This window comes from Grammomys surdaster, unplaced genomic scaffold (genome assembly GCF_004785775.1).
Source record: "Grammomys surdaster isolate TR1022 unplaced genomic scaffold, NIH_TR_1.0 343, whole genome shotgun sequence".
Lineage (NCBI taxonomy): Eukaryota > Metazoa > Chordata > Mammalia > Rodentia > Muridae > Grammomys > Grammomys surdaster.
The window spans coordinates 3658733-3676602 of record NW_021604762.1 but is presented as its reverse complement, the minus strand read 5'-3'; the positions used below and the strand labels follow the sequence as shown (position 1 = coordinate 3676602).

The 17870-nt window shown below is 39.0% G+C and overlaps 1 protein-coding gene across 2 annotated transcripts in view; it reads left to right on the top strand.

Annotated features, from left to right (window-relative positions):
- Memo1 (mediator of cell motility 1) overlaps window positions 1-17870 on the top strand; it is an 84019-nt gene that overhangs the window by 22267 nt on the left and 43882 nt on the right. For both annotated transcript variants that reach the window (XM_028778983.1, XM_028778982.1), the window contains 2 exons: window positions 14098-14179; window positions 17180-17248. In XM_028778983.1, coding sequence (XP_028634816.1) covers window positions 14098-14179; window positions 17180-17248 — 151 coding nt within the window. The remainder of the gene's footprint in view (window positions 1-14097; window positions 14180-17179; window positions 17249-17870) is intronic.

Here is a 17870-nt window from a genome sequence, read left to right as displayed (position 1 = left end):
CAGAATCCTTTTTATTCTTTCCAGACAAGTTTTGCTATGCAATCCAGGTTGGCCTTGAGCCTTGAATTCTTAGTAATCTTCCTGCCTCAGCTTCTTGAGAGCTGGCATTATAGACGTGTCATCGTCAAAAAAAAAAAAAAAAAAAAAGTCGGGCGGTGGTGGCACACGCCTTTAATCCCAGCACTTGGGAGACAGAGGCAGGCAGATTTCTGAGTTCGAGGCCAGCCTGGTCTACAGAGTGAGTTCCAGAACAGCCAGGGCTACACAGAGAAACCCTGTCTCGAAAAAAAAAAAAATGTCGTCGTGCCCAGTGTTTTCTTCCTTGAGTGCTAAAGATTGACTTGTTCATTCTGGGTGTAGTAGTTACTTTTTGTAGGCTATCATAAAGTACCACGAACAAAAGCAACTTATGAAAGAAAGAATTTATTTTAGTTTAAAGTCCAGAGGGAGAACTTATAATGGTGGGGTTTGAAGTTGCAGCAGAAGAAGGAAGCTGAGATGTCATGTTTTCAGCATTAGATACGAAGCAGAGAGAAAGGAAAGGAAGTAGAGTGAGGCCGTGTACTCTCAAAGCCCACCCCAGGCACGTGCTTCCTCTAGCAAGGCTACAGCTTCTAAGTGTCCCATAACCTTCCCAAACAGTACCGTTTATAAGAGGACAGTGTTCGTGTATTCCAGTCTATGGGGGGACATTTCTTATTCATACCACCCCACAGGCAAGCACTTTACCACTGAACTACAATCCTAGTCTTTTAGAACTCTTTAAAAAAAGAGTTTTTTATTTTTAAAGACAGGGTTCTTCTACATAGTTCTGTCTGTCCTGGAACTCACTGTGTAGAGGAGGCTGGACTTGAACTGCCTCTGCCTCCCAAGTGCTAGCATTAAAGGTGTGTTCTACTATACCTGACTAAAACTCTATTGTAGTAGTTACCAGCTTTTTTTGTCCCTTCACATATTTAAAATTTTTAAATTAATTGTGCGTATCTCTGTGTGGGTGGATGCACGTGAACGTGTTGTTTTCCCTGAGCTGGAGTTCCTGATAGTGCTAGTGAGCTGCCTCATGGTGGTATTAGGAACCAAACGTGGTTCCCCCGCCCCCTTATAGAATAGCGTTTATTTAGGGCATGGAGAGGGGAGTTGAGGTAGTAGAGACAGAGAAAGGGAGGGAGGGGGAGGCTGGCCATAAACAGGTGAAAGGGGAGGTGAATGGGGAAAGAAGGGGCAGAGCAGGCACTAAGTGTTTCTAACTGCTGAGCCATTTCTCTAGCCCATGGTTATTTGCATCTTCCTCTCTACACCTTCCCTCTCAGCATACTCTGTGTAGGTTACTACATATCCCTTCAATTAATTACAGTGGCTTGTTTTGGTATGATTCTCAAGGGGGTTATGGGAAGAGTAGTTTATGTCACAGCTGATTTTGATATATTTCCTTGCTGATACTTTTTCTTTTTGAGACAGTTTCTTTATGTAGCCCTGTGGCCATTATTATGTGGCACACGCCTTTAATCCCAGCACTTGGGAGGCAGGCAGAGGCAGGAGGATCTCTGAGTTCCAGGCCAGTCTGGTCTACAAAGCCAATTCCTGGACAGTGAACAATGTTTGATCAAACACTAGATACTATAGTTATATATAAAATTAGCTGTCACTTCCAGTTCAAATATGTACTGGGCTCATTTGTATTTGTGCATTCCCTGTCAGAGTTGTCCAAGCAACTATGATTTCTTTTTTCTTTTTTTTTTTTCAAGACAGGGTATCTCTTTGTATCTCTGGCTGTCCTGAGACTCACTCTCTAGATCCTCTTGTCCACAGATGCACAGAGATTGGACAGTCTCTGCCTCCCAAGTGTTGGAATTAAAGGCATGCACCACCATTGCCCTGCACAATTACAATTTTTTACTAACTACAAAAAAAATCAAAGTTTCATAAATAATTTTGAAAATCAGTAAATATTCCTTGGTATCTTTTCATGGTAAAACTATGAAATCAATTTTCAAACCTTTATATCAGAATGATTATTTCAGGGTTTTTATTCTCATGAAATCTTTAAGTGGTAATGGTCTTATGTCATTTTTCACTTTTAGACAGTTCTTCCTGCTCTTTATGTATGTCCTGTTGTCTGCCATGTTGGTATTTCTTAGTTTCTAACACAGCTTTCTTTCAAACTGAATCCTTTTATTCCCCTCTTAGGATTGTGGAATCAGGAACATAACTGGGTACCAGTCATGTAGGCAATTAGTTTTATATTCTTGATCATGAAGTGAGAGATATATTTGCGAATCAATTTGTCTGTTCCTGTGGATTGAGAAGATAATGAATGCTGAGTGAAAAATGAAGGGGAGGGATAGATTAATAAGCAGCAGGGATATTATTATTATTTTTTTCTCCTGGAAAGGTTGGGAAAGGTCCAGGGGTACAGTTGCCAATTCCTTGTTGTCTCTTGTTCCTTTTCCTAGTGGTTGCCCTGGCAGCTGTCACCTGTTGTGATGGTGGGTCACTGTTTCTTTAACATGGAGATTGAGTTTTAATGAAGTTAGAAGTGTTCTGGCAGTTACTCAGGTATTCGATTTAGTCTAAGCAGCTGTGACCGGTCTACCTGAAAAAGAACTTGCCTAAAGGCATTTTGACTTCTAAGATAAACAAGATTAGGATGTGGTAAAGATTCAATTAAGTCACCCTTGACAGTTCTAGTAACAGAGACACAGGATTATCTAGAAAAGATATGTGTATGTGTATACACAATTATAATACTTACAATTTCTTTTTCTTTTTCTTTTTCTTTTTTTTCCCCGAGACAGGGTTTCTCTGTGTAGTTCTGGCTGTCCTGGAACTTACTCTGTAGACCAGGCTAGACTCGGACTCAGAAATCCGCCTGCCTCTGACTCCCAAGTGCTGGGATTAAAGGCGTGCGCCACCACCGCCCAGCTTATACTTACAATTTCATGTTGATACTATCTAGAGGTGCAGGATAATTTTCATTTTCTCTACTGATTGAATTAAAAGGCAGGAATTTTTGAAAGTCAAGCCATGCTGAAGTTTATTCAAAGTACCAGTTACAAGAAGAGAAGCAGACTCCTAGTGAAAGGAGGGAATCCTGAGCTAGAGTCCCATCTGGGTGCTAGACGATGCCAGAAAGGCAGGGTCCTATCTTTGGATTCTTAATCTCATTATTTAAATCAAAAGGAAGCTTAAGGACAGTTTTATAAGAGTTTAAAAGAGAAATACCAGGATAGGCAAGCTATAATCTCAGCAGCTGTCTGGAAGAGGTGTATAGAGAAGAGAAAAGGCTACATAGCCTTGAGTTCAGCTCTCCCCGAGATTAGCCACATACTGAGGAAGGGAAGCTTCAAAGTAAGAGTAAGGAAGCCCAAAACACCCTCCCCCCCCAAAAAAAAAAAAAAGAAAAAAGAAAAAAAACTTACTGGGAGTCTGGACAGCATCCAAAAGAAAAAGAATCTTGGGCTGGAATGGTGGCTCAGTGGTTAACAGCACCTGATGTTCTTTCTTGTAGAGGGCTGAGGTTTAGTCGCAGTACCTGCATGATGACTCATAACTGTGATTCCATTTCCAGGGATCAGACATCCTCTTCTGGTAGGCATAGCAAGCACATGGTCCACATTGTATACATACACACAGGTAAAACAGACAGATAGACACACCCTCCTCCCCCAGCCACACAGCCACAAAGTTGTATGTGTGGGGAAGGGAGAAGAGTTGAGTCTGGATTGAGTTGTGGTATAGGGAGTGAATATGATCAAAACACATTGTTACAAAATTGTCAAGGAACTAATAAAAATTAAAACAAACAAACAAACACACTGAAGACAGAAGAAAGAAAAAGGAAGAGTTGCATTTTAGAAAGGTAGGTAAACTCGGCCAAGGTGGTGCTTTGCATGAACTGCACTAAGGGGCAGAAATTCTGGAAAGGAAAAGTACAGTGTCTCATTAAAGATTATAATTATTCTGCACATCTTTTTATCAGGCTGAAGATGAGTCTACCTCTTCAGGAGTGATTCTAGTTCCTGAGGGCTGGTCAGGTGATTGACTGTCTCATTGGATTAACATATTTTCGGTAGCTTGGAATGTTAGCTCTTCTTTAAGGCTAGAGAGATTTATCTTCTTGATGAGAAGGAAAAATTTTTCCTTAATGTAACTTTACTGGATGCCCCCTGCCTCCAATATCAACCTTAACAATTCTACCTCTTAATGAATTATAGAATAATTTATTATAACATCGAAGTTTTGATCTGCTTGGTAGGCAAGGATTAGAACCTGGATTGCTTACCTCACAGTCATTGTTATGTAGTGGGTGTGCCAGTTCAGAATCAGACTGACATTGTTTAACATGGTATAATTGTCATTTTTTTTTTTTTTTAGCTATATACATTTGAGGAAATATGTGTTTTTGTTAATTTGTTAAATACAAGGAGGCAGAGATACAACCCTATGCTGTTACCTTTTTCAGCTTGAGGAGCTCCTTAATACTTTGAGACCTCAGTTTATAAAACTGAATTTTGGCTTTAATGCTAAAAAGAATTTCAGGACTCGTCAGTATAATGAAATAGAGTTGGAGATTTTATTAAAAGATTCTAAGATATGGTCTTATGTATGATGGTTAAGGAGAAAGAGGTGCTCAGAAAGATACACTAAATGTGACTATACTTCCTAAGACAGAATCGGGAAATAGATCTATCTATCTATCTATCTATCTATCTATCTATCTATCTATCTATCTAAGAATGACAGGCCTTTTAGCTTAACATGGGGAGCTAGAGTGCTTGGTGATCACCCAAACCACCCTGAGCTTCCAAATTCAAGTCATGGTCAAGAAGAATTTGGACAAGGAGTGAGCTGAGCAATGTAGATTTATTCAGGAAAAAGGAGAAAGAAATCCTCATTCTGGGAGAAGTTCCAAGAGAAGAATGCCAATGTGCTGCTCCCCCCAGTGGCCTTTTAAGGGCCTTAGGCAGGAACTGGATGGAGACTAAAGTACAGTCTTTATTGAGACTGGTTATTATTATTATTATTATTATTTTAATCATAAAAATGTTATGAGTATTTTGCTTGTATATATTTAAGTTTATTATGTGTGCAGTTCCCACAGAGGCCTGAAGAGGGCATTGGATCCTCTGTAACTGGATTTACTGGCTGTAAGCTATCAGCTCTGGTTGCTAGGAACTGAACCCAGGCCCTCTGCAAGAATAGAAAATGCTTTAAACCACTGAGACGTCTTTCCAGCCTGTTTTGTAGGCTCCCTTTGGTCCAATCTCAGTGGAGAAATCATAGTCTATCTTCCATTCCATCTTTTTGGTTTTTTGAGACAGGGTTTCTCTGTGTAGCCCTGGCTGTCCTGGAACTCACTCTGTAGACCAGGGTGGCCTCGAACTCAGAAATCCACCTGCCTCTGCCTCCCAAGTGCTGGGATTAAAGGCGTGCGCCGCCACCACCTCCCGGCCCATTCCATCTTTAAAATGACATTTGTTTATGTGTATGTGTATATGTGTGGGTTTTTGCATGCCATGGTGTGTATTTAGAGGTCAGAGGACATCTTGTAGAAGTTGATTCTCTTTTTAACCACATGGGTCCTAAGGCGTGGATTACGTTATGAGGCTTGATGACATGAACCTTTCCCTACAGAATCATCTCACTGGCCTCTTTTTCCTTTTTAAAAACAGGTTTAAAAGGTGGCTCTGGAGATGCCATAAGAAAATTATAATATGATACAGTGAAACCAAAGGCTACTAGGGTTATACAGGGATGTGTGTATTCCTTTGCCTGTAAGTTAGACATTAAAGTTTTGTAGCTGAAAAGGGAGTAAGGCTGTAAGCAGTTGTTAATTGTATTGAAATTCTTGTTTCTTTGTTGGTGAGAGACCTTGACTAGAGAGTTTCATCCTTGGAATTGTTTTAGCTCATTATAGATAAGGCCTAAATGGGGTTGTGCATTTACTTAGGGTTAATGAGAATTGTGGTGTGTGGAATTCTAGGAAAAGGTAGAAGTTTTCCCAAGAATAGGAATTACTCTCATTTCTCTACTGTGAAGTTTTCTAGATATGCCATGGCATATGTTCATGGTAAGAGTAGCAGTAGTCTTGTTAGACCTGGTCCCAGGCACTTTGGGTGGTTTTTGATTGCATTAGCCTCCTAGAGATCTTATAGTTTGCCTCTCTTTTCCCTGTGGCTTTGTAGTCTTCCCCACTCCACTTTGCAGGTTTGAACTGAATGCCAGAGCTATGGAAATTAGTTGGAAAAAAAAAAGTACTGTGCTTGTTTTTGTATTTGATGCTTTGTGCAATAGCCTACTTTTTACTTAATAGAATTAAAAAAAGATTGGACCTTTTTTCAATTTTTCTGTGTGACAGTTAATGAAGTTTAAATTGAGAAGATTTAAAAGGATAACTTATTTTCAAGTATGTGTCTGTGTAAGGGTATGTGCATATGAATGTTGGTGCTTGTAGAGGCCAGGAGAGGACATTGGATCTTCTGGTGGGTGTGAGCCATGAACCTGGGTGCTGAGAACTCAGCTCTAGTTGTCTGTAGGAAGAGCAAGCACTCTTAACCACTCACTCTCCAGCCCTTTGTTTTGAGATTTTACTGTCCCAGCCCCCTGTAGTTTTGTTGTCTTGTTCATACTCCAGGCTGACCTTGCTTTTGGGGCACTCTTCCTGTGTCAGCTTTTAAGTACTAATGTTACAAGTTTGAGCATTCATACCTGAGTACTTAGTTATGATTGTGCTTAATTGTTGAATTTTCTGGTGCTGGGGAATTGAATCCAGGTTCTTGTGTATTCTGAACACAGACATTATCTATATTACTAGTCTTCCTTTTCATAAGGAAGTCGTCACCAGTAGCTGGCTGAGGAATATTTTGTTCTGTCCAGATAGAAGTTGTGTGTAGGAAAGGGGGAAACTCTTCAAATGCTGGTCTCTAAGCAGCTTTTTTTGCATTGGTGTTTAGCAACTGCAAGCTTTGCCAGTAAGGTAGCAGAAGCAAGAAGGTACCCTTTTAGGGTTCTAGTCCTCCAGTTTCTGGGTATTGAAATCCTTAGCCCTATAAATGTTACAGTCTCTGTGTAGGCCTTAACTCTTCAGTGGTTGTTGGTACAACGCCTCAGCATGGGCAATGAAGACTTATTACAGCTCTGGAAATCTGCTCACCTGAAGTATCTGTTCCTTACTTCTGCACACCTTTTATCCTTATGATCCACTTTCTCTTGTCACGGATGTTCTCTCTTTCTGCTCCTCTTCTTCCTTTCTTGTCCATTTGAACTGTTTGTTCAGTTACTTCTAAAGTTGTCAGGCAGCTGTGTTTCCATGGTGTTCCCCTGCTCCCACTCTGTTGCATGCTGGGATACTTGGGAGTGAGTTCGCATATGAATTCAGGCCTGGGGGGTGAGCTGGGCCATTTGGGACCAAGATGCCCAGATGTCAAGAGCACACTCCAGGACTGCCACTATGCAAGACTACAGTTGCTTCTTGACCTGTTTAAGCAGTACAACTGAAAGTCTGACAGATGAAGAGGCTTCCACTGCCATTCTGCTATTTCTGCTCCCTGCTATTCCTGCAGCTGCTGCCACTGCCACCTCTGTTCTCCCTCTCCCACCTCCTACAGATGACCAGTTCAGCCACATTACTGAAAGTAGGCAAGAAAGACCATTTATTGTGCCTAATGCTGCAGTTTTAGGAGAAGCAACACAGGAGAGTGTCTCCCAGCTGGCTCACTCGGTGAGCCTGACCAGCTTTATATAGCCCCAGAAGCCCCCTTTGGACCCATCATAGCCGTTTGTTTTGAGTCAGCACATCCACTTGTTTGAGCTAATTTTTAACATCATCTCTTAGTACTCATCATAGTCACTGAGTTGGACCAGTCACCTCTATGAGGGAAAAGTGCTTCCCTTTGGCCAAAGTGGAAATGATTTCAAGGTCATTTAGATTTCACTCAGGACTGTGAAAGGAAAAATTTGGTGCAAACTGTTTCACACAATTTTGGCTGGGGCTGTGTCTTCAGGAGCCAAGGCAGTCAGCTGCAGTGTTTGCATAGTTGTCTCAAGATATCCATAGGATGTTCAGGATGGCTGGTGCTGGCAAAAGAGTACTTCAGCTGGCTGTTAGTCTGATAGTCTTTTTTTTTTTTCCAAGACAGGGTAGCAAAGGAGAATACAGCAGCTACTAATTAAGGAGTCAAATTGCCTATCCCTAGTGTCTTTCTTTATTTGCAGGAAAATGAACACCAGAAATTGTTGTATTAGCAGTATGAAGATAGGGCTGGGTGGTGGGAGTGTACCCTTTGATCTCAGCACTAGGAGGCAGGGGCAGGTGGATGACACCATCCTGGTCTTACAGAGCAAGTTCCAGGACAGCCAAGGGAATAAACAGACAAAAACAAAAAGCAAAAAGAACAAACAAGAAACTCAAAAAGTATAAAAATAAAGAACTTAAAATTAATACTGGTTGTAATCTTTTTTTTTTAGGTTTATTTTATGTGTATTGGTGTTGGCAAGAGCAAACAAGTTCTAATAACTGAGCCATCTCCAGCCCACTAGTAATGATTTAATAGTTTTACTAACTATATAGTATTCAGGGATTTTGGTATAGTAGAATCATGTTCATGCTTGCATTCTGCTAATAGTAAACAGGATAGTTTAGAAAGGCCATAATTAATATGTTTAAAAGTTGCTTTGATGTCCACAGATGAAAACTGCTACCAAAACCAAATGCTGGTGTTTTTAATTATGCATTCCTTAGCATGAAATACTGGTTTGAGTACTGTAGAGCTAACTATAGGATTGTTAGCCTGTAATATGTACTTAAAGTGAATTTGTAGAGAAAATTGTACAAACTGCTTATCATTAAAAAATGAACTTTTTTTAAATCTCTAAACAGATGCATTTGCTCACAAGTGAATAGATGAGCTGAGGTGTTGAGCAAGCATCCTTGTTTGATCTTAGAATACTAGAATTTAGGGCGTCTCCATTAAATATGGTGGTAGCTATAGACTTGTCACGTGTGTTTACCTTATTTAGGACAATCCCTTTTCTTAAAAGAATTTGAATAGGAATGGACAGTGTATTTTATTAAGTAGTTCCCACTTCCAAGTATGAATAAAATGGTCAAGAAAATTATATCTATAGAAACAGCAAATAAGGGCTGGAGAGATGGCTCAGCGGTTAAGAGCACTGACTGCTCTTCCAGAGGTCCTGAGTTCAAATCCCAGCAACCACATGGTGGCTCACAACCATCTGTAATGAGATTGGATGCCCTCTTCTGGTGTGTCTGAAGACAGCTACAGTGTACTCGTCAATAAAATAAATAAATAAATATTTAAAAAAAAAAAAGAAACAGCAAATAATCTAAATCTAAAACTGCATTATTTTTTCCTCTCTCTCCTGAATTGCTGTGTTTTTTATTTGTTTACACCACCTGATAATCCAGGTACACATTCTAGAGGAGTCCAGGTCCTTTTGTTCATCAACAAAGAATTGAGCATAGCCACACGTTTATTTGTAGCTGAGCTGGGACCCCTGGACACTGGTGTGCCTCTCAAGTTTACCATTGGGCAGTTCCAGTTATTGTTTCTGTATGAGGTTGCTTTACAGCTTGGCTCGTTGCCTACTTTTTTCCCCTATATACTAATTTTATAAGGCTTTTAATAAAGTTATCTGGACTTCCTTTCTCTTGCCCAAGTCTCCTATGTTATTTTCCTTCCTTCATTGGCACCTCTTGCTTCTGTGTCCAAGTGTTTGATCTTACACACTTTGGTTTCTCTCCCTCCCTTCCTCCCCTCCCCTCCTCTCTGAAGCAGTGTTTTTCTATGTCCTTTAAGCTGGCCTTGAATCCACAATGATTTTGCTTAGGCTTCTTTGTGATAGGATTGTAGACACATGCTACCGTGTACAGTTTCTTGATCTATTTTAACATTTGCTGCCAACATTTGTCCATTGACCACTCTACCATTTGAGGTTTTTTTTTTCAAGACAGTGTTTCTCTGTATAGCTCTGGCTGTCCTGTAGACCAGGCTGGCCTCAAACTCAGAAATCGCCTGCCTCTGCCTCCCAAATGCTGGGATTAAAGGCGTGCGCCACCACTGTCGGGATTCTTGACCGTTTTTTTTTTTTTTAAAGGTTTTATTTATTTATTACATGTTCATACACCGTAGCTGTCTTCAAACACCCCGTAAGAGGGGATCAGATCCCATTACAGATGGTTGTGAGCCACCATGTGGTTGCTGGGATTTGAACTCAGACCTCTGGAAGAGCAGTCAGTGCTTTTAACCACTGAACCATTTCACCAGCCCTCTTGACCATTTTAAATGACTCGAAAATCTATGATTTGTTCTCAATTTTTCCTGCCCCAAAGATTTTTACTCTTTACCACCTGAGCATTATGTACTATAATTTATTTTGTCTAAAATCAGTCTTTATGTCTTTTTAAAAATTTACTTTTTATTTCGTAGTATGGTATGGCTGTTTTGCCTGTATGTGTGCCTGTGTACCACGTGAGTGCAGTACCATGAAACTGGAAGAAATGTTGAGTCTCTTGGGACTGGTATGACAGTTTTTAGCTTTTTTATGGGTATTAGGAACCAAATCCAGGTCCTTGGAAGAGCAGCCAGTGCTCTTAACTGATCAGCCCTCACTCCAGTCCCAAAGTCTTCATCTTAGAACAAACTTCGCATAGGTAATATCTGCAACATCATTGCTTACCTAACGAGTTTATTTAACTAGTTATCATTATTTAACTAGTCTTCTGTCAGCACTCTAGAGGTGTTGGTACCAGGGAGAATGGAGCCAATAAATGAGGACAGACTAAAGTCTCATGCAATAGCCAACTTTATTCAAAGCATCAGGTAATTAATACTCTGAGGGTTAAGAAAAACCACCTGAGTAAAGTTCTCATGAGTTCAAGCTGTGTATAATCACAAGGACAAGCTGCATGTAGCAAAACATGTTTTTCCATAGAGGCATATAAAGGGTAGTTTAAACATTTAACTGAATAGCAGCAGCAAGTAATAATGAGAAATCTGAAGGAAACTCACTCCTATCTGCTACATCTTGGAGGAACACAAAAACACATTCGAAGAACAATTTCTTGTTTTGAAGAAACTGAGGTCACAAGACTTGTTTTGTTGGAGTGTTTTCACAAGCACTCAGAATTCTCACAGCACTCCATTCCTGGACCATGCTCCGTTGTCTCCTCCTTCTCTTCCCTCTTCCTTTTTTCTTCCTCTTCCTGTTTCTTCTTACTATTATTTTGCTTTTTTTTTTTTTTTAAACAGGCCAGCCAGGGCTATATAGTGAGACTCTGTCTTAGAATGGGAGAAGAAGAATAAGTGGATGTGTAAATCTTAAGAAGTATATCTGTCACTTCAGACTTAAAGTAGACTGGAGGTAAAGTTGATGTGCTCACTTATTGTTAATCTATAGATCTAATTTATGATTTATGATAAAAATTTCAGCCATAAATCATCCAGGTATCTTAGGAGAAATCATTATAGCTTGTGGAAATAAACTCCTTGGCAGAATGCGTCACATTTCAGTGTCTTATTAGAGTCACCTGGAGAGCTTGTTAATTTTTTTTTGTTTTTGTTTTTTGAGACAGGGTTTCTCTCTGGAGCCCTGGCTGTCCTGGAACTCACTCTGTAGACTCTGTAGACTCTGTAGCCTCAAACTCAGAAATCTGCCTGCCTCTGCCTCCCAAGTGCTGGGACTAAAGGCGTGCGCCACCACTGCCATGCTATGGAGCTTGTTAATTTTTAGCATCATCCCTAGAGGTCATGCTGACCTCTGGGTATCTGGCAACATCCATAAATTTTTCTTAAGTGAAAAAGTCAGGTAATATTTGTGTGTGGACCATCTCTGGACTATTTCAGGAAGAAGAATTAGGATTCTGTAAAAGGAAAACGAGCCATGTCCTGTTAATTTACAAGGTTTAATGTAGGACATCTAAAAATCTTAACACAAGATACTTGAAAAGAACAGCATAATGCAGTATAATGGGGTTGGTGTTGAAATTGATTTGCCTTTTTAAAAACTGATGGCAGTAGTTCTCTGAATAATATCAGTAACTTGTGCCTGGGAAGAAAACTCAGTTATTTTGTTGTTATTGCCTAATCCAGAATTCAGATCTAGTACATGCAAGACTGGTCTTTTCAAAGTTTAAAAAGACTGGGGAGATGGTTCTGAGGTTAAGAGCACTTTCTCCTCTTGAAGAGGACCTGGGTTCCTAGCACTTCCATGGTGGCTCACAACCATCTGTAACTCCAATTCAAGGGAATCCATGTCTTTTTCTTACCTCTGCAGGCCCCAAACATTCATGTGCTGTATATATACCTATGTGCAGACAAAACACACCTTAAAGAAAATGAGCATATCTAATAAGAAAAATTAAAAAGAGGGAATGTATAGATAATGGAAAGGGAATAAGGGTAGCCATAGTTGCTTTAAAGTGGGTCAGAGAAATGGCTTTTAGTAGAAAGAAAAATTAATCCATGTATGTTAACATTTTAGTGGTAAAAGTCAAGTCCAGTAGGGGCAAGGTTGATGCAAGAGATTAGAAACAATTGTGAGAGCAGAGTTTTTGATTAAGAGAATCATAATAAGACTCAGTGTAGTTGTAGTGTTTATAGCTTTTAACAGGAGTAAGGGGAGTTTGTTGAAAAAAAGAAATCAAACTCAATGGAAGGAGGATAAAGTAGGTCTCTGAATGGAGAATGGTTAGCTCCATGAGAGGTTAGCTCAGGAACTTGAGCTTTTCTTAGGATGCTGGACTGTCAGTGCTAAACATGGGGAAGTCCTGGGCAAACAGAGGATTGGCTGCTTTCTAACTGATGATTGTCTGAATAAGTGAAAGGTATAATTGTTTCCTAAAGGAAATGAGGAAAAAAGTGAAGGAGATTTTTGAGGTTTACAGTGAAAGAGGAAAGTCTGATTCAATTCTTGATTAAAATATCAAATTCACTAATGTGATGAGATTTCTCAACATGAGTAGGGATCTGACATTTTTGGAGAGCTGAAATCTCTGGTAATAATTTAAAAGTTTAAACATAACCACATGCAGTATTACTATTTATTTTAATTTGTTTATTGTGTTGGGTGTGCTTATGCCACAGTGTGTTTGGTGTTTGTGAAGGTCAGGCCAAACCTTGGTATGAGTCCTCATTTTGTGCCTTGTTTGAGACAGGCTCTTCTTTTTGCTGTTTGCTAGCTGACCTGTGAGCTTCCAGCTTCCCGTTGTTACTTACTAGGTTGCATTGGGATTACAGACAAGTTGTGCTGCTGCTTTGTTAACATGGTTCTGGGGAATTCCTGCTCAAGTCCTAACACTGGTGTAGTGAACAATGTCGCTAGCTTCATTCAGTTGTTCAGATAGAAGTACTGTGTTAAGTGAAAAGTTGACTTTAAACTATTGATGGAATGAGAGAAAAATGAACAATGAGTCCACATGAAGGAGAATGATTACAGTCTTGGTTCAATTTCACCTTGGGCAAGGCAAGAAGTGAACAAGGCAGTTGAAGGATGTGGAGAAAGTCTTGAGATTTGTTTAAGTCAGTGAATTCTTAGACTAGTAAAATATAAAATATAAAGATAGGGAGTGAAGAGAGTGAGTTATTATAAATTAAACTTCTTGTGGTAATGAAGTTGTTGGTTATTAATTTGATGGGGAACTAAAGTAGTGGAATGGATGGGTGTGGATCACTGAATGTGGGAGTTTTTAACTACATGGATGCCATTTCAGTGACCAAGTAAACTGTGTGCTGTGAAAACACAGTACACTGAATTACACTTTTTTTCTTTTACTTAGAATATTCTGCTTCCTGTTGCATTTTGTTTAGATGTTACCTCAAATTGTAAATTGTTGATCTGTATGAAGACACTTCTAAGAAGTAGATGGATAAAAACAAAATTTCCTTTGTCAGTATTCAGTTCTATCATATGGCTCAGTAATGACCTACAGCTTAATAAATTGAGACTTCAAACATCCAGGCTGATGATTCTATTGTCCTATAAGTTATAGGTATAGGTTCAGTGAAGACTGTGCAATACATTTGGTTATCTGTAATGTGGTGCTTTGCTGACTCTTGTTTTCTACTTGTCTTTTCATAGGACCTCAGCTGAATGCCCAGCTAGAAGGTTGGCTTTCACAAGTCCAGTCTACGAAAAGACCTGCTAGAGCCATTATTGCACCGTAAGTTTTAGAAGTCTTTTGCCAATCTTTATCATCTTTATTATTGATAGAAATGAAAGTATATTACACTAAAAGTTAAATGTTGGGCTGGAGAGATACCTTGGTTTTAGGATTGTTTACTTCTCTTGCTGAATTTAGTGCTCCTCACCTGGGTTGGGCACCTTACATTTGCCTCTGATTCTACTTCCAGGGGATGCAATGCCCTTTTCCGGCCTTTGTGAGCATACACAACATAAAATGAACAAATACATCTTTAAAAAAATGTGGATTGGTTGAGGTAGATGCTTGACCTCTGGCCTTTACATGCACATGTATATATACACATACATGTAACACCAATTCACACAAAACACAAACACACAGAGAGAGGGAGGGAGGGAGGGAGAGAGGGAGGGAAGGAGGGAGGGAGGGAAGGAGGGAGAGAGAGAACACTGAACACTTAGGTTAATGTTTGGTATGTAAGTATTATACTGCTAAGCATTTTATGTGCCGAATACTCTGTAAAATAGATACTATATTTATGACTTGATATCAGACTCTACCTACCACTTAAACGGTAGCATGAAAGTTTCTCGATCCCTTGAACTTTATTTTATAGAATAGTAATTAATACCTTTTTGTAGACTTTTTAGTTATTTTATTTTACGTCATCTTTTAAAAGTGTTACTGGGATCAAACCCATGTTCTCAGAGGTCAGAAGAGCATCTTGGATCCCCTGTAACTGGAGTTACAGGTGGTTGTGAGCCACCATGTGGGTGCTAGGAACCAGACTCCAGACCTAGAAGAGCAACAAGCTCTCTTAACCACCAAGCTACATTTCTAGTCCACAGCAATTATTTTTTAATATGGGAAAACTATTATCTGATCATCAAAATTAGCAAAATTTTTGGTAACAACTGAGATTCATGCATATGTTTTCTTTATTCCACTCATTTTGAAGTTCTAAGTTGACAATTTTGAATGTAACGTGAGATGAACAAGCCATTCATTCATCCATCCATCCATCACTTAAAGTTTGACATCTGTAGTGGTAACATTGAATATCTAGCCTTAAGTGAAACTGAAACACATAGTCTTCAACTGTTGCTATATTTACCACAGAATCCTTTGACTGAGGCCTTGGCATTCTTACTATTGTTTCCCCATAACTATGCTTCTACAGTCTTTGAGTTCTGTGGTTTTACAAAATTCTGTGTGTGTTGTGGGATGGTATCCTAGTTTTATTTTTTCTGTTGCTATCATAAAACAGTGACCAAAAACAATTTGGGGAGGAAAAGGTTTATTTTGTCTTGCACTTCTAGATCAAAGCCCATTACTGAACAAAGTCAGGACAGGAACTCAAAACAGGGGCTAAAGTGTAGAGTTCATGAATGCTGTTTACCAGCTTGCTTTCTTATACAACCTAGAGACCCTCCCATGTCAGTCATTAACAAAGAAACCATCTCACAGCATGTCTACAGGCTGTTTCTATGGGTGTGATCTTGGCCTGTTTGAGACGGGTCTTTTTTATATGCTGTTGTTTATACTTGACCAGCTGTTCTGGGCTCCTGGGATTCTTCTGTATCAACCTCCAGACTTGCTTGTGGATAATTGGGATTGTGTGTGCTACTGTATCGGCTTTGCAAGGGCTCTGGGCATTGGTATTCAAGGCATTACAGTTTGACACATGAGCTTTACCCACTGAGCTATCTCCTAGCCCTTGTTCCTTTTGTCTGTTAAGGTAGAATATGTTTATGTATTTGTGTATATTAGTTTTCTTTATAGATTTAGCTGTTGATGAACACTTAGGTTGATTCCATTACTTTGTTTGATTTTGTGAATAGTCCTGCAGTGCAAACAGGCACGAAGACATGTTTTGTGATATATTGGTTTCAGGTGTGAGACTACTGGACTTGTTTATCATTTTTGTTTTGTTTGCTTTGGTCTTTGTGAGGTAGGATCTGGATAGCTTAGATTTCGCCATGTAACCAGGCTGACCTTTAACTTGAGATCTGCTTGCTTCTGCCTCTGTAGTGCTGGGATTCATGACATATGCTATCATGCCCAGTCCTCAATTTTTTATTACTGCAATCATGGCTTGTTTACAGGAATTCAGCAAATAGTATCATAGAACTTAAAAATCAATAGGCTATATAGAATTTATAATAGAGTATTACATATTTTATCATTATTCATAAATTGTGATACTCCATTGTATAAAAGCTTGTGTACATATGAATGTGCATAGTTTTTATTTTCTTTAGAATTAGTTGTTAAAACATTTGCCCCATGGTGGATATACTGTCCACCAGTGATGTAGCATTATCTAAAAAATGTGAGTTTAGACTCCTGTAGCAAAAATGAGTCAAGAAAGAAAAATAAACAGAGAACAAAGCTGTTCTGTGATAAGAAAATTGACTGTTGAAGCCAGAGAGTGAAAAGAGAAAGATGGTGAAATTGAACGAGAGCCATAATACACAAAAACCAAGTCAGCTTCTTGACTGCTAAGGATGGAGAGAGTGATCAGTGCAGGGTATTTGGGTTGGAACTATTATAGTAGAATGCTGATTTCAGTCTACTATAATATCATAATATCAGATTATATCTGATCAGATTATATAATATTAGAAATTAACAACTTAAGCCTTGAACATTGACTATCTCCAAATGTTATTCTTTCTTACTGTGAACCAAACTAGCTCTCATTTCCCCTACTCCCATTTGTGCTGAGGATGAAACCTAAGACTTTACACATGCTGAGCAGGTATTCTACCGCTGAGCTACATAACCAACAGCTAGAAGATACTTTAAACGCTTATGAAATGGGATATGGCATGGAACAATTGTGTGTTCTCGATTACCTTCCAGAGGTTGTATCATTAACTACATTGCTTTTTAATCTATATACTCAATTATGTTTTATGTATCACAGTTGTTAACATTTTTTTCTAAAGTTTTATTTTCTTTAGACTCTCTTGATTTTGAACCTGGGGATTAAATTTGAAACTGTTTTCTTTGTAGCCATGCAGGATACACGTACTGTGGGTCTTGTGCAGCCCATGCTTACAAACAAGTGGATCCATCTATTACGTAAGTAATACAGTTAACTAGGAACAGTTTGGCACTGTTGCTTTGATGTACAAGTAACCATTCTGCTTGTTCTTATGTATTCAGTTTAATTAGAGCTTACACTTTTCAAGAATTTGTAGGAAATACCTTAATACTTTGAGTATTTACCTTGTTGTTAGTTGTCAGATGTTTCATTCTGACACTACTACAAAGTTAAATATTTGATTTTTCAGTTTACATTACAAACGTAGATGTGAACATTTTAAACAAAAATGAAGATTCCTTTGCTTCTTAAAATCGTTTTTATAATTACTAAAAGCCAAGCTTTTGTAACAGTAAAGAGAAATTAAATTGAAAGACTTTAGAAAATTTTTATTAAACCTAGGTCTGAAAGTCTACCATTATCAAAGTTATTTTAAATAACACTGTTTTAAACTTTTCTCTGTTTGATTGAATTTTTATTGATGATGTCATGCTAGAGGCATGCTTTAGAATTAGTTTGGCTTAGGGATGTAAATAAGTCTCGAATCTGTTCTGGGGGAAGTACAAAGTGAGACTTAAGCAAGCTGATGGAAGGTCAAGAGGAGGAGGAAGTAAAGGGGGAGGGAGGGTGGAGAGTGTTCGGGACACTGAGGAGGGGGCT